Source organism: Odocoileus virginianus, chromosome 2 (genome assembly GCF_023699985.2).
Source record: "Odocoileus virginianus isolate 20LAN1187 ecotype Illinois chromosome 2, Ovbor_1.2, whole genome shotgun sequence".
Classification (NCBI taxonomy): Eukaryota; Metazoa; Chordata; class Mammalia; order Artiodactyla; family Cervidae; genus Odocoileus; species Odocoileus virginianus.
In genome coordinates, this window is record NC_069675.1 from 84,126,111 (window position 1) to 84,148,647 (window position 22,537).

The following is a 22,537-nucleotide window of genomic DNA, read 5'->3' on the forward strand; positions in this document are numbered from 1 at the left end:
GCCTGACCCGACTGAGCAACTTTCACAACAACAGCATGACATCACTGGAATACTTGTAACTTAATTAAGGACAGTATGTAGCAGGCAGGGCTTTTACTGTGTCTTTACCACCCCTATTCTTTACTCAATATTTGACTCTGCAGATTTGAGAGATATTTTCAGATCTCTGCAGCTATTAATAAGTAAATTTTTATTTTTGTTTTATTTAGTTCTGGCCTTAGGACCCTTAGAAAGGAATGTAATATGATGTCTAGTATCACGCTTGTAATTGGCCTAGGTTTATACACTGCTTTATAAATACCCACAGGCATATATGATTCGAGTTTCATCTAAGGGGGATTGTTCTTCTAGAATAATGTAATAAATATACACATCCTAAGGGGCTTGGGACAGTTGTGATAGATGTCAAATTAGGTCCTGTTAATTATCAGAATCTAATAAAGTAAACTTTTCCTTTTTTTTCTTTTAGCTCCTGGTATTACAGCCTTCACTTTGCTGCTATCTTAGTATTATTATTGTTGCCAGTGAAAAAAAAACAAAAAGGAAAGAGTATACATGAAAACGTTCAGCTGTCACGATCCAAAAAGTTTGATGAAAGAGAAAATTCTTTGGGACAGAATAGTTTTTTCACAACAAACAATGTTTGCAATCAGAATCAAGAAATAGCTTCTAGACATTCATCATTAAAGCAATGATGAGGAAAGCACTCTGATGGCTATTTTCTGTATGTTAAGGGGAACCAATCTTAGCACCTTTCAAGGGGTCTGTGTCTGTTGGGGAAGAGATCACATGGGGGGAAATCGGCCGGTTTTAGGTAGGGAATTCCCTGTATACCAGCTTGGAAATGGAGCGAAATACCCCTCCCATGCCATGTCCTGGTGGGCCACGCCTTATCAAAAAATATTTCCATTATTTCAATGGGCACTCAGGACCTCAGCATATGTCCATAGAGTCATATGTGTGCCCTGTTGCTGAATGTACGCTGTATGTCCCAAGGCACTGAAGAGAGGGAAAAATAATCATGTCACTCTGGATGACTGAGAAAAATTAACTTCTCCAAATGAATGTCTTGCCTTAAACCCTCTTGTTTCCTAAACTGTTGTTTCCTAAATGGTATTTTCAAGTGTGGCACGTATTTTCAAGTGTGGCACTGCGAACATTCTTTCACTATTTGATATTGTGTGCTGCACGGGAATTCCAGAAGAATTTGAACAGGATTATTTAAGATTGTGGATACTTTAAAATGCAATAAACATCGCAGTATTTGAAGGGTTTTCCTAAAGTTTCTCAGATGATTACAGTATGTAGTAGAAGTGTAAGCAGTGGCGGATGCCAAATTGTAGGTAGTTTATTTTCCTGGAGAATTTGATCACCCTGTGTCAGACAGAGAACCCTCAAGGAAGGACTACTTAAACATAATGAAAGGTTGGTGATGTAATATTTTAAGCTTATTCTTCTTCTTCAAAAAAGAGAGAAGATGACAAAAATGAGAAGGCAGGCATGAATGAAGCGCTGCACCCGGCCCGTAGCATCTGTGTGCATACACACACCTGCATGTGGCAGGGGTCCAAGGCTCAGTGGAAGTGCTCTTCACCCCTCTTTACCTGAGTTCTTTGTGATCCTGTAAGACATAAAAGTTCAATAACTTTATAATCACGTTGGATTTTTAAGAAATGTATCAGACATAAGTTATATAAAGTTATAAAAGGATAATGAAAGTAATAGCGGGAGATTGCTTGAAGGCTTTGAAAGAGACATCATTGAGTGAAATTACTGTCTAGTGAATCACTTTTTAAATCCTTGAACAGTTGAATTCGTATTTGGTTACGTTTTAGGAAAATGGAAACTTAAAAGTCATTTGGTCTGAGCCCCCCTTGTAGAGAACAATATAAATTATTTTCCAAACTCTTTTAACTTCTCCAGTGAAAGCTTTACCGTTAACTCTTGTTAACGAGTTTCAGATTCTTGAAGCAGAAAGTGTGCTTTTTATCTTACAGGCCATTTTCACCATAATTCACTTCGCCTTCAGTGGCTCGTTCCTCCTTTGATCCCACAGTCTTATGATGCTGCAGTAGTGAAAGCAGAGAGGGTTGTGGTGCCAGCTTGGTATCAGGGTTCCGGTGGCCCCGGGTGATGAGTAATGGGCCAACAGGGAGAGGATGGGCAGGGTCTTCTGACTTTACTTTTCTGTGATCCTTCTTTTGTGGAATTTATTTTCTTTTTTGCCTTAAATTTTTAAATTTAAATGCAAATTGCCTATCTATGATGAGTCTCTTTTTTTTTCCGTCATTAATAAATTTGCAAATGAAAGTTAACAACAGAACAACTCTTTGGCTTAAGCTGTGTAGTATTTCATTTTAAGACTAAAGGAAAAGGAAATGTGCTTGGAACTTCTGAGGTCTAATCAGCAAAAACACCTTCCCAGAACTTTAGCAATAACCTTGTCTTTGTTGATATGAAATGTTTTTATTTTTCTAAAGGTAATTTTTTGCCCCCACCTGATAAGGTTAGTTAGCCATGCCCTGTTACCTCCTGGGAAAGGATGGATGGCTAAATAAATTTTCTGTTTTCCCACACACTTGGATTTAGGTGAACTGTAGAATGTGAGAGGCTGGAAAAGAGTAATCATGGAAAGTATCTGCTCCCCCAACCCCAACCCCATACCATGCCTCCTCCATTAAATGCTGCAGAGAATCTGATCACTATTAAGAAAAATTAAACAAATTTAGAGATTAAAACACAAGTCTAGGCATGTCATAAATGAAAACAAGAAAGGGTAATAAAAGATCTTTTTGTTCAGCCTGCCTAGTCATTAACAAATAATCATGATTTAGTTCTATTATCTGATTATATTTTATTTCTCAGCCTGTAAATTTAATATCACTCTTAGCTATTTTTTTTGCTCAGTGAATGTTATCATAGCACTACCATCTAGAAAGCAAGGTGACTGATGAATTTTCCAATTACTTTGAAGATACAACATCATATATATATATACAGTCCAACTGATTTCCATCCCCCTGGATTATCTAGATTTTTGTTTCTGTATGACATGGGTTTTTGAATAGCTTTTCTTTAATTTTGGCGAAATTTTGATTGTTAAGTATGCAATCTACAAGACAAACTAAAGAATTCTTATTCTCAGCTTGACCTTCCTCCTTAAGAAGAGACTTTTTGTGCTCTGTAAATTGAATATATCTACTTGAAGTGTTGTAAGGTTTAATACTTTACTTCTAATTATGGTAGAAGAATTGAAAACTGGTGTATCTCTACTATGTTAAAGGGATTCATTGTAATATATGATTGCTTTTTTAATCAACAGGATTCAGTTCATATTTATATTATTTCTTCATTCTTCAATTTTCATGTAACCACTCCAGTTATATTTTTGGTTATTATTTTACTACTCAGGGAAAAAATGAACAAAATAATTCTTTTTCCCGTGGTTTTATTTTTTGAAACCATAGCAGTTAATTTATTTTGATGTATCTCACCTGCCACCACTTACAACTAGCTTTTTCTTAGTTTTTAAAATAAACATTTTTAATCGGAGCTCAGGGTAATTGAAGAAATTTATTTAGCTTCTAAAATACCCAGTATAATAGAGAAGGTTTGTTTGGCTTCCAAAATGTCCAGCCACCACTTATGCCTCCACCATACTTTTGATTAAAAAGTATTTTTGTTAATTGATTCCCACTATGTGAAATTGACATACAGGATTTCCACAGGTACCAGGTTTGAGGAAAAAAAATCGCAGTATTAAAGAATGAATTTTAAATATGAAGGTAAGGGATGGTGGTTCAATGGTTAGGATGCCTAGCTTCCAATGCAGGGGGCACAGGTCTGATCCGTGGTTGGAGAGCTAAAGATCCTGCATGCTGTGTGGCATGGCCAAAAATAAAATAGAGAAGTTAAACTTTTATATATATGTGTGTGTGTATATATATGTACATATACATATATAAATGAAAAATGGAGGTAACCTGAACCAAAGCACTGATTGTCCTTGGAGGAGACCTGGGTATTGTCAGGCCCCATCATTAGGGAACCTTGTGACCTGTGACCTGCCCTCCAGAGGAAATTCCCTTAAGAAACCCAGAGGGTGACTTCCCAAAGTTTATGAGCAGTTGTGTTTGTAACAATTGGAAACCATTCATAGCATCTGTTAAGAGTCACCATCAGGATTGTCTTCATGGTCATTTACTTTGACAACTTGAGCTCAAAGCCCTGACTTTTCAAAAGGTTTTTGAGGCAACAGAGGAAAACCTTACAATCCATTATTTCAGAAGGCGTGGCAGCATTCCATTTCTACTGAATACAGCCCTTAAAATGAAGCTTTCATAGTGAAATAGTGTCCACTGAAGAAAATATTTTCTCTTTTTGCTTTTTCTGCTTTTTTGGTTTCTGTCTGTGTTATGTACAATTGAAGAAGATATATGCTAAAAAATATTTTATATGAATTGACATTTTATTGGACAGGGTTTGCCAACTTCTCAAATATTATTTCATTTAAAGAAAATTTAGTTATACCTTATTTTAAACTACAGAAAATAATTACTTTAAAATGTTTCCATTAAAATAATCCTAAAATGTATACTTTTATTCAAGGACAAGATGACATATAGGACAAAAATCTTTCCTATTTAAAATGTATACCTTGTAAATTTCATTTGTAAATTCATGACCACCTCTGGACAATTTTTTTAAGTTGTCTAAATTATTAGTTTATTGATTTGAAGAGTTCTGCATTTTAGTTGAAGGAAAAAAAATTACTTGAGAGAGTAATTGTTTCAGAATGGTGCCTCTTATTACTGTATCAGCGAAGCATTTGTCCCAAGTTTTAGATATAAACCAGTATTTTGTGGAGTTTTATTCAGCCACTAATAGTCCATCCTGGCTGAAGTTGAATATACCAGATTTGACAGAGGTACAGAACTCTAAATAGCACTGTGAAATGTAATCCTAACTGCCCTCAAGGACCTAGTAAAGCTACACTTAACCCAGTGTACATTTAACAAACACCTGATCGTTTATACACTTAAAGTTAGATGCTGAAGTTCTGCTTTCTACAGTCCTTCCTTGTAAAAGTGCTTGTGTATTAGGGCACACTCTTTATTGGGAAGAGGAAGATTGGCATTAAAAAGAGAAATGCCACTCTGAAATGTGGATTTGCAAGACTAGGATGCAGAGGGTCTCTATGGTGTTTTTCTTCAGCACCACGTAGTCAAATCTATTTATAGTAATTTATTACACAAGAAAATTTTAAATGAAATTTTCCACATTGGCATTTTGTAGGACTGCTCTTAGAATCAACGACTAAGCTGCTTTTTCAGGCTCTTGTACAGAGCATGCAGCCAGTTACATTTTACTTGGTGGGCTGCTTAATAATGTTTTTATGTATTTTCAGATAATATTTATTTTAAGAGGTTTTTAACATTATGCAAACCCCAATAAAGAACTGAGTCGACAGGTCATTGATTGAGAAGACTTTCTGAAATGGAGCCTAAAGACACATTTTTATGCCAACTAATCTGTCTTGCCTTTAAAACATTTTAACTGTCTTCTTTCAGTACACCTTTTATAAAGCAAAGAAACAAAAACCCCAGAGACTTTATGTTCTATAAATAAGAGTATAAAGATCCATGCAAAATGACTATCTAAAGCTTACTCGGTGATGCATAACCATCTCTCCAGTCACATTTTACCAAATTTTGCTACTATAAAAAGAAATGAAAATAGTGATGGAAAACCAAAAGTTACAGAGCACCATCAGTGGAATAACTAACCATTTTCTTAATAACATTTGAAATGGAAAAAGTGACTGGCTGCTTTTTCTTGGAGTCATAAATGTATCCTGCCCAGTCTCTGTGCTGGAGTAACTTTGAGAAGTTGATCTGTTAATATTCCTCTTTGTTTTTTCCTACTAAAGGGCAAACACATGTAAAGAATTTCAGATATGCTTCTTTTATGATATTATTTCTGGTTCTGTATCTACGGGTTTGTCATCGAAGTACATTTGCTCCTGACTTTTTATTACAGGACAGAGAAATCAAATGTCTAGCACACTCGCTCCATCTTCAGTCACCTGTACACAGCTGTCTCCCCAGACCTGCAGGAGCATGATGGAAAGCAATAGGAATGAAAGTAAAAATAATTGTGGCAAAACAAGAGAAACCCTCCTCTATAGAGCATGGAAATGTGTGATTTCATTCCTGCCTTCATTTAAAGGTTGCATCTTGATGTCTGCGTAGGAGTAGTTGAACATTGTCACCCCAAAAGGAGGGGCTCCGACCTCCAGCAGCTGGTATTCAAAGCCCTTCACTTGCCGTCCCTGGGGGAGAAAGAATAGATTGTGGTGTTCTGTGCTTTATGTTTTTATGATTCCAAAATATTTTTTTAAAGAAGTGTTATTTTTTGACAGATCCATGAACTAGTTCCTGTTGTCTGGTAAATGAAAACTACCACTGTGTCCGTTACACTGTGACGTGATATTTCATAACCACACGTTTCTAGTCTGCGTCCCAAGAGCTGCACTGGTAGCTTATTGCTGGGTTTCAAAGATGTTTTTAACTGAACATCTAAATGTTTTTTTTCTAATTTGTGTGTCTTTAAAAATGATTAAACAGTAGTTTAAAATATGTATGTGTGTGTTTGCTAATTGCAGAGGCTTTAAATTCAGTCTCTAGAACTGACTATCAGAAGTAACAGTCATGAGAAGTAATGGTCTTTTTTCATTGAAGGATTCTTCAACTGGGTGGTAATACTCCCAGGAGTCTCTGACTTTTTAACTGGTTAAAAAGAAAAAAGATTCAAAAGAAACTATTGTCAATTAGAAACACTTGGGGAGGCAATTAGAACAACCTTAGGTTAGTAGTATATAGCAGCAGAGGATGAGATAGTTCGATGGCATCACTGACTCAATGGACATGATCTTAAGCAAACTCCAGGAGACAGTGGAGGACAGAGGAGCCTGCTGTGCTGCAGTTCATGGGGTCAAAAGAGTTGGACACGACTTAGTGACTTTATGTTATATAAAGAACAAACAGCAAGGTGAGGAAGATGCTGCCTGTCATCAATTACAAAGAAGAGTTGACTTTCCCAGTCCTGCTGTTGGCACGTCCACTGCACTTGTTTCTGGATCTGGTTTTTGCTTTTGTGAAGCAGAGTGTTGGGGCAGCCATGCGTTTCTGCACCGTGATTACAGACTTAAAGGAATTTTGGAGTGCACTTCCGGCTCTTGCAGACGCGGTCTTGGACATCGCTGGAGAAAACATACTACATCGTACTTGTACAGAGATGCTAGATGAATACCTAAGAGTAAGTCCAGTTTCAGTCCTTTCTTCCTGGAAGGCAGCGATGGCAGGTTTGAATGACCCCATTTGGAGGTTCATGAAATTGAGCCATGACCAGGAATTGCTCGCCAACACAGTACTTCCATCGGCTTGTCCTGACAGGCTCAGCAGCGAAGGTAACTTGATTCACTTCACAGTAGGAGAGGCTGGGAGGCCAGGTAATAACAGGACTCCCCTTGTTTATAGATGAACATTGCAAGAGGTTTTGTATTTTTTTCTCTCTTCATTCCACAATTATTTAATGAGTTCCATCCCAGTGTATTAGGTAACGAAAGAACAAATCAGGTCCTTGCCATTGAAGAGCTAATAAACAGTCACCGTATAATATGGTAAATGCTTTATTAGAGCCAAGAACTATTGGTGGGGTCAGGGGGCAGGAAGAGACACAGAGGAGTTGGCACTGGGGTTTGCAAGGAAGCATTTTATTGGGCTGAGAAAGAGATGCAAGGGGAACTATTTAGAAAAGCAGTTTGTTTACTATTCAGTTCATAAGTCATGTCCAACTGTGTGACCCTATGGATTGCAGCATGCCAGACTCCTGTCCTCCGCTCTCTCCTGGAGTTTGCTCAAGTTCATATCCACTGAGTTGGTGATGCCATCTAATCATCTTATCGTCTGCTACCCCCTTCTCCTTTTGCCTTCAATCTTTCCCAGCATCAGGGTCTTTTCCAATGAGAAAAGCATATGTCAAGGGATTTATAGTGTTTACACAAATACAATAAAAACAAGGAGAGTTATGCAAGTTTTGATCTACTATGTGCTGACCTTCTATTTAACAATAATTTCATTCCTCCCAGTTAGAAATGGAAGTAATAGGAAAATATTGAGTTTAGCCAGTGCTTAAAAATAAGACTTTACAAGCAATTTCAAGCATATAGTTCAGCACATAAAACAGACTCTTATGTGCCCACCACTCAGATAGAACAGATGTTTTGCTTTGCCATGTTAGGTTTAAAGTTTTTCTTTTTTTCATAAAAAGAACATTGCACATAGGGCCAGCTCACCTGCCCCTGCCTCTTCCCCCTTCCCCTCCCTCCTCGAAAGTCACAACTACATCAATGTGAGCTTTTTGGGGTAAGCTTTTCATCTGATCACCTTAATTCTTAAAAGCTTAGCCATGTGACTTAAAAATTATTTTGTGCTCACTTTCCTATAGTTTTCTTGGTGTTTATAGCAAGATGGGTTATGTTGGCTCAGCCTGCTTATTGCTAGAGCCACATGTCTGGTCAGATTTTTAATGTCATTAAAATATGGCATTTCTCTTTACTGGTAAGATCCTTTCTATTATGATGGATCTTTTATTTTTCGAGTCTGCTTTGTTTTGTGCTTGAGTCGTCTTTTTTATTGCATCATCCCAAATGACACCCATGGTGTCCTTTAGCCCAGATTGACACTCCTCCCAGCAAAAGGGTAGGTCTCGATCTACCAGCCAGGGTACAGCTGGACGCTCTGTGCCCAGGAGAGGGGTGCCATTCACCCATTGCCATCACTTTTTTTCAGGATGAGCATGACCACAGTCTTAGAAAAGCAGGCCTAGGATCTGAGCTTAGCTGCCTGCTGTTGATAACTGTCAGTGGGGAAATCAGCTGCCCAGCATCCTGAGACCAAAAGCCATGAGAAGATGAGGCCTTTCCAGTTGGCCAGAGGGGCTGCCAGTCCCCCGGAAAGTTGAGTTCCTGTTTTCTCTCTCCATGCCTTTTTAATGCATGAGTCATCAGCCTCAAGAAGAGGCTATAGAAAGGTAAAATAGCAAGTACTGGAAATCCATCCTACAATCCTGAACCTCTAAAATAAATCTTACAGAAAGAGTCAGCATGGCACCCCTGCTTCTTAATTGTCCCCAACACTCACTGAGCCACTTCTGCAAGGGTCGTTTCTTGTCTCTTGCTGTATGGGGTGGTTAATTCTCTTTTTGTATTGCTCAGTCTTTGCCGCATTTGGTTATGTTGACCACTCTCTTGAGGTTCTTTTCTCAGCATCTGTGAAACTGTCCCTGGCTTCTCCTACCTCTGGAGAATCATTCTTAAGTCAGCCGAGATCCCTCGTCTTGGCTTCAGTTCACACACTCATCTGCTCACGTAGGTCCTCTGAGCTGGTCCTACCTTCAGCTCAGACCTCTGTCCCCTAACTACCCCTCACTCCCAACTCCAGCTAAATATCTCCACCCGGAAATCATAAGCAGACTCAGAACATCCAAACCTGTCACCCTGTTCCATCACCCTCAAATCATGTGATTCCTCTTGCCCTGCTCAGGTCATTAAATGTCGTGACTGTTTGCTTTATTTCCCAAGTCAGAAGCTTGTCTATCCCCTCACCCTTTCTGCCTTGCCCACCATCATGTGTCACCAGCCCCCATGTGTCCTCTCTCCTGGACAAGTGGCTCCATTTCCACCAGCCCTGGCTCCCCATTCCTCACCTAGCTCGTAGCAACGACCTTCCAACTGGTCCTCCATCCTCTAGCTGTTAGTCCAAAATGCGGCCTTGAGTCATCTTTCTGAAGTCAATGGATTGGGTGTTTATTTTCCTGCTTCAAAAATGAAAGTGTTAACCAAAGCCTTTGTGATAAACTCAAAACTTTCCATGATCTAATGACCCCTGCTTAGCCTTCAGCGTACTTCTCTCTCCCGATTTACCCCTTCCCAGTATGGACATAGTGCCATAGATTGAATCTGTCCCCCGAAGTTCATCTTGAAATCCTACCTCCAAAGGTGATGGTCTTTGGAGGTAAAGTTTGGGATGAGTGATTAGGTCATGAGGGCAGGCCTTCATGAATAGGGTTTATTGCCCCTACAAAAGACTCCAAAAGAATCTAACCAAGAATATTTATATATATGTATAAAATATGCATATACATATAAAATATTCATATACATATGAATGACTGAATCACTTTGCTGTATGCCCAGAACTCACACAACATTGTAAGTCAACTATACTTCAATAAAAAAATAAAATTGAATTTTAAAAAGACTCCTGAGAGCTCCTTTGCCCCTTTCACCATGTGAAGATACGGCAAAAAGTTGGCCATTTGCACCCTGGAGGAGGGCTCCCATCAGAATCTGACCGTGCTGGCATTCTGGCCTTGAACTTCAAACCTCCAGAACTGTGATGAAGTTTCTGTTGTGTATCAGCCACCCAGTCTCTGGTGCCTTGTCACAGCCGTCTGAACAGGCTAAGGCACCTTCTGCTCAAGTCAGGTTGGGTCATTATCCTTCCTCCAGTCTCGCCCTTGCCCCTTACCTACTGCCCCCTTTACCCAGAAATCCCATCTGCACCACATCCTCCGCACTCTTCCCTTCCCACTAACTCCTCTTCGTCATCGAGGGGCAGCCTCTCTGTCACTAGTCAGGAAAGATCAGTGAGCTGGTGCTGTGAGCCGGGCACCAAGATGAATGTGAGTGTGCTCAGTCGGTCCACCGTGTCTGACTCTGCGGCCCCACGGACTGTAGCCTGGCCATCTCTTCTGCCCGCCAGACTGCTCTTACCTGTGGAATTTTCCAGGCAAGAATACTGGAATGGGTTGCCATTTTCTACTCCAGGGGATCTTCCCAATCCAGGGATCAAACTCACGTCTCTTAAGTCTCCTTCCTTGGCAGGAGGATTCTTTACCACTCGCTCCAGCTGGGAAGCTCACTGAGATGAATGCTATGCTTCAAACATGAGATGCTTTTCTGTAGGCAGCTCTTCCTGAGCCTTGCCATCACAGGTTCTCTATTCCCATATGTACTTACCCTCATCACTCTGTGCTATCATTGTTAATATACACATTTGTTCAGAGTTGCACAGCTAAAGGAGGAGGTTGGCTGATGGATGCAGAACAATATGCAAATTCATGAATTATCTGTATTTACTCCAGACTACAACACAAGAGAAGACTCTACACATGGACATCACCGGATGGCCAACACCAAAATCAGATTGATTATATTCTTTGCAGCCAAAGATGGAGAAGCTCTATAGAGTCAGCAAAAACAAGACCGGGAGCTGACTGTGGCTCAGATCATGAACTCCTTATTACCAAATTCAGACTTAAACTGAAGAGAGTAGGGTAACCACTAGACCATTCAAGTATGACCTAAATCATATCCCTTATGACTATACAGTGGAAGTGAGAAATAGAATTAAGGGACTAGATCTGATAGAGAGCCTGATGAACTATGGATGGAGGTTCATGACATTGTACAGGAGACAGGGATCAAGACCATCCCCATGGAAAAGAAATGCAAAAAAGGCAAAATGGTTGTCTGGGGAGGCTTTACAAATAGCTGTGAAAAGAAGAGAAGCAAAAAGCAAAGGAGAAAAGGAAAGATATTCCCATTTGAATGCAGAGTTCCAAAGAGTAGCAAGGAGAGACAAGAAAGCCTTCCTCAGTGATCAATGCAAAGAAATAGAGGAAAACAACAGAATGGGAAAGACTAGAGATCTCTTCAAGAAAATTAAAGATACCAAGGGAACATTTCATACAAAGATGGGCTCAATAAAGGACAGAAATGGTATGGACCTAACAGAAGCAGAAGATATTAAGAAGAGGTGGCAAGAATACACAAAAGAACTGTACAAAAAAGATCTTCACGACCCAGATAATCATGATGGTGTGATCACTCACCTAGAGCCAGACATCCTGGAATGTGAAATCAAGTGGGCCTTAGAAAGCATCACTACACACAAAGCTAGTGGATGTGATGGAATTCCAGTTGAGCTGTTTCAAATCCTGAAAGATGATGCTGTGAAAGTGCTGCACTCAATATGCCAGCAAATTTGGAAAACTCAGCAGTGGCCACAGGACTGGAAAAGGTCTGTTTTCATTCCAATCCCTAAGAAAGGCAATCCCAAAGAATGCTCAAACTACTGCACAATTGCCCTCATCTCACACACTAGTAAAGTAATGCTCAAAATTCTCCAAGCCAGGCTTCAGCAATACGTGAACCATGAACTTCCAAATACTCAAGCTGGTTTTAGAAAAGGCAGAGGAACTAGAGATCAAATTGCCAACATCCACTGGATCATCAAAAAAGAAAAAGAGTTCCAGAAAAACATCTATTTCTGCTTTATTGACTATGCCAAATCCTTCGACTGTGTGGATCACAATAAACTGTGGAAAATTCTGAAAGAGATGGGAATACAAGACCACCTGACCTGCCTCTTGAGAAACCTGTATGCAGGTCAGGAAGCACCAGTTCGAACTGGACATGGAACAACAGACTGGTTCCAAATAGGAAAAGGAGGACGTCAAGGCTGTATATTGTCACCCTGCTTATTTAACTTATATGCAGAGTACATCATAAGAAACGCTGGGCTGGAGGAAGCACAAGCTGGAATCAAGACTGCAGGGAGAAATATCAATAACCTCAGATATGCAGATGACACCACCCTTATGGCAGAAAGTGAAGAGGAACTAAAAAGCCTCTTGATAAAAGTGAAAGAGGAGAGTGGAAAAAGTTGGCTTAAAGCTCAACATTCAGAAACCTAAGATCATGGCATCTGGTCCCATCACCTCATGGGAAATAGATGGGGAGACAGTGTAAACAGTGTCAGACTTTATATTTTTGGACTCCAAAATCACTGCAGATGGTGATTGCAGCCATGAAATTAAAAGACGCTTACTCCTTGGAAGGAAAGTTATGACCAACCTAGATAGCATATTAAAAAGCAGAGACATTACTTTGCCAACAAAGGTCCGTCTGGTCAAGGCCATGGTTTTTCCAGTGGTCATGTATGGATGTGAGAGTTGGACTATAAAGAAAGCTGAGTGCCGAAAAATTGATGCTTTTGAACTGTGGTGTTGGAGAAGACTCTTGAGAGTCCCTTGGACAGCAAGGAGATTGAACCAGTCCATCCAGAAGGAGACAAGTCCTGGGTGTTCACTGGAAGGACTGATGTTGAAGCTGAAACTCCAATACTTTGGCCACCTGATGTTAAGAAGTGACTCATTGGAAAAGACCCTGATGCTGGGAGGGGTTGGGGGCAGGAAGAGAAGGGGAAGACAGAGGATGAGATGGCTGGATGGCATCACCGACTCGATGGGCATGAGTTTGAGTAGACTCCGGGAGTTTGTGATGGACAGGGAGGCCTGGCATGCTGTGATTCATGGGGTCGCAGAGTCGGACACGACTGAGCGACTGAACTGAACTGAATAAACTAAGTCCTTTAGCTATGGGACCTCCATTCCCACGGACCCTCATTACTGGCCCAACTTGTGGTTGACATAGGGATAGAGTCCCAAAGTCCCCACATCGCACGGGAGAGACACAAACGTGTCAAGATGCTTACGTACTAAAGGCCACATTTAAGTCATGAGGACCACGTACATCTCAGGTGTGGATATAAACAGAATCATTTAGAAAGGCAATCATTGCTATATATGTGCTAAACTGAAGCAATCTATAGTTCTTGATACAGATAAATTACCTTTTACACAAAGCAAGGACATTTTGTGGAATTTGATTAATTTTAGAAAATCTACAGTATGCCAAAAACCATAACACTAAGACTGAAGGTGTTTTGGATAAACTATAAGGTCCTACTGTATGACACAGGGAACTATATTCAATATCATGTGATAAACCATTATAGGAAAGAATATACAAAAGAATGTGTATATATATATACATATATATATGTATATATGTATGTATGTGTATGTGTGCGTGTGCATGAGTGTGTGTGTTCAGTTGCTCAGTTGTATCCAACTCTTTGTGGCCCCATGTTCCATACTCACCAGGCTCCTCTGTCCATTGGGTTTTCCAGACAAGAATAGTGGAGTGAGTTTCCATTTCCTTCTCCGGGGGATCTTCCTGACCCAGGGATCGAAACTGCATCTCCTGCATCTCCTGCATCAGCAGATTCTTTACCACTAGCACCACCTGGGAAGCCATATATATATATATATATATATATAACTGAATCACTTTTCTGGACAGAGAAATTACCATTGTAAACCAATTATCCATCAATAAAAAAACAGACTGAAGGTGTTTTGTAGACAAGGTTGTTTTCTATCCAAGCCTTCAGATTAGGAATTACTCATCGGTTCCCCCACACCCACACTAACTGATGTCCCCACCTTTTACATTAGGCACCACTCAGCTAGTAAAATGCATCCAAAGGAGTCAAACAAAGCCCCATCATCTGTCATTGACAACCAATTTTAATATTTTCGAGTTATTTCTAGTCTTTTTTTTCCTACTGCTAGATAAAGAGATATATTTTACAAAATAATTTTGTAAGCTTCATTTTTCACTGATATTTTGTATCTCTCTTTCCCTATTTCACCTAATAAGTTTACTTAGAAGGACAATAACAAGAAAAGAGAAATGAAGGCTGCAGATTAAATAAGCCACATGCGTGTCACTTAAGTCATGTCTGACTCTTTGTGACCCTCTGAACTATAGCTTGGCAGGCTCCTCTGTCCATGGGATTCTCCAAGCAAGAATACTGGAGTGGGTTGCCATGCCTCCTCTAGGGGATCTTCCCAACTCAGGGATCGAACCAACATCTCCTGCCTCTCCTGCATTGCAGTCAGATATTTTTACCACTGAGCCACCGGGGAAGCCCTAAATAAGCCACATGCTCACTGAACTCTACTGCAAACCAGAAAATCTGTTGTCAGGTTCATTTATAAACGTATGTGAAACAGTAAGAGAGTAGGTCACATCTGCTTCTCTGTCTTTATACTGGATGCCCAGTATTTCTCTGAAAGTGATTTTATTTCAAGGACACATCAGGCCATATATAGATAAAATGTATTAAATCTTGTATCAACTTTCATCAAGAACAGATAAATAGACAATGGAATGATTCAAGACAGATCCAATATAAGGAAACCACCCAGATGACTGTCATCTGACTCTGAATCAGTTTGCTAAGGAAGAAGCTGACTAACAGTGAAGAACTATGGAATTTTATGCCAACAATCATGTGCCCCTGACATTTTATTCCACTAAGAATTTGGACCCATAAGCCACAACTTAGTAAATATTTTTAGTATATCATGGTGGTGCTTTTGGTGCAACTTCCTCTGTGGATGGCTAAACAATTTGGGCTTCATGCTGCCATGGTGAGTGCCTGGAAGTGTCTTTTACATCCAGAGTCATAGCATTTGAATGTGTTTATGTTTGCCTGGTCATCTCTATTTTCATCAGTATTTAAAATGGAAAACCTAGCTATCCCCCTACAGCTCTGTACAGTCCACCACCAGCTCTCTCCCCAGCCTGCCACTACCCTGGGATTCACGGCACATTGTTGGTAAAATAGCGTCTGTTTCTTCAAACTCTTTCCTCCACCTTTTGTGCTAATGAAAACCCAGGCCTTGACTTCCCTTGCAGATGTCACAAATGGTAGCTGGTTTCCCTTGCTCATCACTGGGCCTGAAGGTAGGGTGGGTACTTTCCCTCCTTATTGGCATACGTAAACAATCACCCCTGCTTTCTTCCTAAAGTACCAGAGTAGAAGCTCATGTCACCCTACTTGCTGCCACCATCAACAGACTTCCCTGGTCACTCCCCACTAGAAAAGATTAAAGCCTGGTTATTGTCATTCTCCAACACAAGACCCTTGATGATGTCACTATCCTTGGAGAAGAGCCTGCCAACACTCTGGCCTCCGGGTTGCCTGCCCAGCTGTCCTCCCATGCTCCAGCCTCCATTCTACTCAGACCGCCTGTAGATGTGCATTAGATCTTGCTATCACCGACAGTCTCCATTTCCTGCCTTTCACTCCCAACCACCTCCCACTCTCTGTCTCACTCCCTTTAGTAGACAGACCCCATCAACACTTTGACACCACAATGCATACTTCGATCCAGTGATCTTAACTCACGTCCTTACTCCTCCAGGTGGCGCTCGTGGTAAAGAATCCACCTGCAATGCAGGAGATGCTAGAGACACCGGTTTGACTCCTGAGTGGGGAAGATCCCCTGGAGGAGGAAATGGCAACCCACTCCAGTATTCTTACCTGGAGAATCCCACGGATAGAGGAGCCTGGCAGGCTACAGTGCATGTGGTTGCAGAGAGTCGGACACAGCTGAGCAGGCACATGCAACCTAACTCCTCCCTTAACCTGCATAGACTCTCTGCTCTGTAATTAGTTTGTAGTAATGCTTACTACTGCGGCTTCAGCCCTGTTGACTGCTACAGGCTTCTGTCCTTAAAGCACAGAGATTCTGATGAAATCTATGTTGTGTGATCCAGCAAAGGAGAAAAATGCAAAAATATGTTCTCAAATAAAAAGTTTATTTTATATATGTGTATACCAAATACTTCGGGACTTCCCTGATGGCTGTGTTGGTAAAGAATCTGCCTGCAATTCAGAAGACCCAGGTTTGATCCCTGGGTGAGGAAGATTCCCCCGGAGAAGGGCACAGCAACCCACTCCAGTATTCTTGCCTGGAGAATCCCATGGACAGAGGAGCTTGGCAGGTTATAGTCCATGGGGTTGCAAAGAATTGGACACAACTGAGTGACTAAGCATATACCAAATACTTTATATATATACACTAAGTTTTTTAGAATACTCTTAGATTTACAGAAAATGTGGTAAAGATAGGATAGCATTTCCATGCACTCCACATGTTTCCCAATGGTTAACATCTCACATTAGCCACAATACTAAACCAATGTTAAATAAAGTCCACACTTTATTCAGATTTCCTTGGCCTTTTTGTTTCAAATCTCTTTTTTAGAAGTCAGGGAACTCTGAGTGGTAAGTTAAGGGAGATCACTTCTTCAAATGTTTCTGTATTTTTCAAATACTTTATAATGAACACATATTCTTTTTTTAGTCAAAGAAAAACATTTTTTTAAAGCAAGGTGGTGTGTGAAACATCTTAAGATTTCCGTGGAAAATCTGATGTACAATGAAATTGAAATCATGTGAAAAGACTGGACTGCTGAAGTCATTATCTCAATATGCTGATCCTGTTGAAACAGATGAAAGTGTGATTAAAATTACAGCCTTGATGGGAAGTGGTAAGGAATTGAAAGCTAACTCATGTTCTTCCCTCTCCATAATATCACATGGCAAGTAGGAAAGCCAGAGCCTTGAGGTGATTGAATGATTCTGAAGCAAGAAACCCTGGTGCCTTTGCCAGAAAGATCTAGGCGAGCTGCATAAACTCCAAAAAGACCAATGGAGAGAGTGATCCATTTGAAACAAAATTGAGGAGAAAGAATTTCAGTTCTATTTTACAACCGTCATATCATCACAAGATGAGGCTTTGAGTCCACAAATATGAAAGGAGTCAACGGTATTTGGCAGAAGTGAGAAAATATTTATTATCACAGCAGATAAAATTTACTAAATGTAACCACTATGTAAACGGAGAAGAATGGGCTACAGTGGAGTTAAAATGCAACTTTAAACAACAAGGTCCTACTGTTGAGCACACAAAACTTTATCAGTATCCTATGATAAACCATAATGGAAAAGAATATTTAAAAGAATGTATATACATGTATAACCGGATCACTTTGCTATAGAGCACAAACTAACACAACATTGTAAATCAACTATACTCCAATAAAAAAGGGAATTAAAAAAGTTTTTTAAAAACCACTTTATTTTTCCTGAGGACAGCTCCTGTAAATGCTCCCTGTCTACTTGTTTCCTGGACAACATTTCTGATTGGTCTTATAATTTTCATAATCTTTTCTCCTCAGTCTTGGAGCATTGACTAGCACCTAATCACGTTTGGTCATTAAAAAATCCTTATTTTAGTAATGAAATGCCTAATCTGGACTGTTAATAAAACCCCTGAATATAGGGTTTCTCCCTTCCCCAGTTTAGTCTTGGCATAGAGCGGAGGCATGCGTGCATGCTAAATCTCTTCAGTCAAGTTTGACTCTTTGAAGCAACGCTATGGACTATAGCCCGCCAGGCTCCTCTGTCCATGAGATTCTCTAGGCAGGAATACTGGAGTGGGTTGCTAGAGTGGGAATTCCTAATAATGTACTTTCACAACCTTGAGAAATTTCATAGAAATAGCACCTGGAAAAACAGCATATATCAAGAAACTGTGTTCATGATTATTTTTCATATTTTTCCTAGAATAATAGCCTTGCTATAGACCCTAAGGCCAGACCCAGAAGGGAGTATGACTGGGATCATGAAAGCATGGACCTTGGAACACCGGGTCAGGTTGGCATTAGGTATGAACACTGTCTATGCAGTTGCTGATTGTTCCTGAGACTATCCCAGAAGGGAATGGCCTGGGGTAAAAACAAGGAGATCTGGACTATGTCAATGTATTGTCTTGGGAAAGATAGATCAAAGAAAATTTTGTAGTCTGCAATTAGGAATAAAAGCTGGAATCAGAGTGGACTCTGCATCTCCGTCCAATAGAGGCTGCAGGTCCCCTGATCTGTTGCACTAGATTTCATGTTCTGTTTTCATTCTCTTTGCTTGCTCCTGTACCTTTAGGGCAACAGGTTGCCATGTCCTCCTTCATGGGATCTTCCCAACCCAGGGATTGAACCCATGTCTCCTGCATTGGCAGGTGATTTTTTTTTTTTTTTTTACCACTAGTGCCACCTGGGAAGCCCATGGAAGGGGGACCCTAGTCCATAAACCCATTCTCCCTCCAGGATTCCTCCACTTTCCTGTCATCCTCATACTCCACCCTCCTCCTCCACTCAAATGTTCACTAAAGGAAAGCCTGTTTCTAGTAGCTTCTTTCCAGGCTGTCAACTGGACTGATTTGAAAATGTTCCTAAAAGGACGATTTGTATACTGAGTACCTTCAGGATTTTTACCTGGCAGGAAGAGGCAGGGAGGGGGTTTAGGCAGCATGGGCAGTTGTCTTGTCAGTGTCTGAGAAGGAATGTCCCACTTCTAGATTGTGGTTTGCAAAGCTCTTGACTGACAAGCCCCGATCTGTGGTGGTGTGGTGCTTGGGACAGCCTAAGCTGGAGAACCACCACATCCTGTCCCACCTCACCCTCTCACCTACCATTGTATTCCAGTTATCCCCAAGATTGGTGCCTTGGTTGTACCGGTTCCATGCCACTCCCTGTGGTTCATACCTGGAGGGCAGGAGCCGGCCTAAAGCCAGCCCCCTGGGCTTGCTGTGGAGCAGCTGGTTCACCAACCAGGGGGTGCTGCTGGAGTGAGAGATTACAGGGTGAAGGGGCTGGGGGTGGCAGTGGTGAGGGAGGCTGGAAGCTGAGGTCATGGGGGCAGTTCTTCTCAAAAAGATGTTCCATAGGGGGAGTGCTCAGGGACTTGAGATCCCTGTGTCCCCGAGGCATCATTTCCCAGCCCACACACCTCACGGAGACCTGTTAGTGTCCACCTGCTGATAGATAATCCACATTTTGCCTTTGGTTCCACAAACTCATCCAGAAAGCCTGTTAAAATCCCCAGGGAAGAGCCAATCTGTGCTCAAGAGTAGCTCAGAACATCAAAAAACTCAAAGGCAAGGCTTGATGTATAGACAATGTTCTTAGAAGCACAGCAACCTGGATTTTCCCAGTACTGGGAATGCTGGAAACAAATTTAACCATTGAGAGATGAGAGTGCAGCCTTTCGTGCATGGTATCTTGGAAGGTGTCAGGAAGTCTAGAGTCTCATCTCATTTTTAATATTGTTGCTCAGGGATTCTTAACTATTTTTTGCGTTACAGTTCTTTTTGGCAGACAGGTAAGACCTATGATTCTCTTCTCACAATATATTTAGATTGATAAAATAAATATGATTACAAAAGACACCAAATACTTTGCCAAAAAATGTACATAGAGTCAAAGTTATGGTTTTTCCAGTAGTCATGTATGGATGTGAGAGTTAGACTATAAAGAAAGCTAACTGCCGAAGAACTGATGCTTTTGAACCGTGGTGTTGGAGAAGACTCTTGTGAGTCCCTTGGACTGCAAGGAGATCAAACCAGTCAATCCTGAAGGAAATCAGCCCTGAATATTCATTGGAAGGACTGATGCTGAAGCTGAAGCTCCAATACTTTGGCTATGTGATGCCAAGAGCCGACTCATCAGAAAAGACCTGATGCTGGGAAAGACTGAAGGCAGAGAAGGGGACGAAAGAGGATGAGATGGTTGGATGGCATCACAGATTGGATGGACATGCGTTTGAGTAAGCTCCGGAAGATTGTGAAGGACAGGGAAGCCTGGCATGCTACAGTCCATGGGGTTGCAAAAGAGTCGGACACAACTGAGTGACTGAACAACAACAACAAAAGACACCATGATATTGAAATGCACTCATTAAAATATATTAAAAAAAGAACAACACAACAACAACAACAACAACAACAGAAAGCCTGTCAAATGCCTTGCTGATTTTTCAGATGGTTCATTATAGTGAAAGCCCCAGCTCCCATACTGGGGCCATAGATCCCTATGAAACCACAGATTCTAGTTCCCCTGTTGCTCTCACAAACAGTCCTACTAAAAGGCCACCTGCTCTCCTGTGCAGGTCCTCAAAAGATTGTTTGCCATTGAAAAAGGACATTAACATTTGAAATCACTTATTTGGACACACTGGGATAAAACTGAAGATTGAGAACGGTGTTTCATTGGGATCAGCTACGGAGATATTTAAAAAATCTCCAGCAAGAGTCAAGTTTTGATTTTTAGAAAAATGAACTAAGGATGATTCTGATGTCCCAAGTTTGGGCATTATTGAAAATCATCTCCTAATGAATCAATCTGACAACTTATGGAAAAAGCCAACAAAGGGGCAACATCCAGTCCCACATCAGGTGTGGATGCCGGGGACCCTGAGATGGCACCCAATGTGTGTGATAGAGTCTTAAATTGTGCTTCTTCTTCCTTGAAGGCTTGCCTAGGCCACTCACTCCTCTAAACCAGGTGAGGGAAACTGGTGTGGATTAAAGATGGAGTGAACTTACAGTGGGGGAGAGACAGGCTAAACATGCCTTAACACGTACTTTCTAGTACCTCCTGTGCCCCAGGACTGTAGACTAAGAAGTTAATACAGAAGATGGATGATGAACTCTTTTTGCGGTCACACAGAAAGCTACACAAGAGAGGGCCGCCTTCTTAAAGACAAAAAGAATTCATCTGTCGGACTCTGCTGGACAAGAGGTGGAGAGAGAACAGCACTGTGGAAACAAAGTGGAGATGAGACCTAGCATGGCTCACATGTTCCAGGAACTGAACTTGCCAGCCTGGGATGAGGGCAGAGGAGAGTGGTGGACAGTGGGATGGCAAGATGTCTGGCAGGGGCCGGCTCCAGGGAAGCCTCATGTGTTAAGTTCTATTAGGGAATTTGCTGTATGGAAACTGAAGGCTGCAGAGAAGTTTAATCCAAGTGACATGATCCCCAGTCTCCTGGGGAAACAGTGGGGCGCCACCAGAGGCAGGGGAGGGTAATTGGGGGCTTTTGATATAGTCTTGCTGGGGAGCTTCTGAAGCCTTTAAACAGATCAGGGGTGCTGAAAGTGGCTATGGTCAGGGAGTGGGCTGACTGGGTGACATCAGGGAGGGGCAGAGGAGGGAGTGTGTATCTTCCCAATTCCTGTCCAGGTCCCCCGCCAGCGTCAGTACACCAGGGTCACACCAGGTGTGATCACACCAGAGAATCACACCAGGTCGGAGGCTGATGATTCCAGCGCTGAGCTTTAAACTCTGGAAACAATCAACCAATTTGAGGGAGGCGAAATGCGAGAGAAATTAGGAGAATCAGAGTCACAGAAGCCCAGGGAAGGGAACATTTCAGGAGGCAGTGGTCAAGGAAACTGTGAGTGGAAAAGCTGTCAATGTCGTTTGGCCTCAGGCAGTTCAGAGGTCCCTTGTGCCGAGGCTGGGGCGAGGCTGGGCTGCGGTACTGTAGAGGGGGAAAATGAGAAAGCCAGCAGGTAGTGGCTCTGGGCGCCAGGATTACAGACCCCGCAGCGGCTCTGGGTTGGGGAGGGATTTCAGCCGGCGTCCACCGGCAATATGTTTTGAAGTTAAAGATTGCGGTTTATTTCTCTGCATAAGCTTTGATGATAATGGTGAGCAGGGATAATAAACTCGCCAGAATATGGAGAGTGACGGTGACGATGCGTTATATACTGTCTGGGGATCTTGCCAAAATACATCTATTTCGAGGTTGGAGGGAAGGTGCAGAGGGCCGCTAGCCTCTCCTGCACCCGCAGCCTCGCCTCCTTCGGGCTCCCGGGTCGGCCGGCAGGGGGCGTGGCCACCCGTCACCCCGCCCCGCAGCCCAGCGTCACG

General features: G+C 41.6%; 1 protein-coding gene across 2 annotated transcripts in view; it reads left to right on the forward strand.

Annotated features, from left to right (window-relative positions):
- MBOAT2 (membrane bound O-acyltransferase domain containing 2) overlaps positions 1-6,638 on the forward strand; it is a 102,858-nt gene extending 96,220 nt beyond the window's left edge. For both annotated transcript variants that reach the window (XM_020912046.2, XM_070451901.1), the window contains one exon: positions 470-6,638. In XM_020912046.2, the coding sequence (XP_020767705.2) occupies positions 470-695 (226 nt within the window). In that variant the 3' untranslated portion in view covers positions 696-6,638. The remainder of the gene's footprint in view (positions 1-469) is intronic.
- The last annotated feature ends 15,899 nt before the right edge of the window (positions 6,639-22,537 follow it).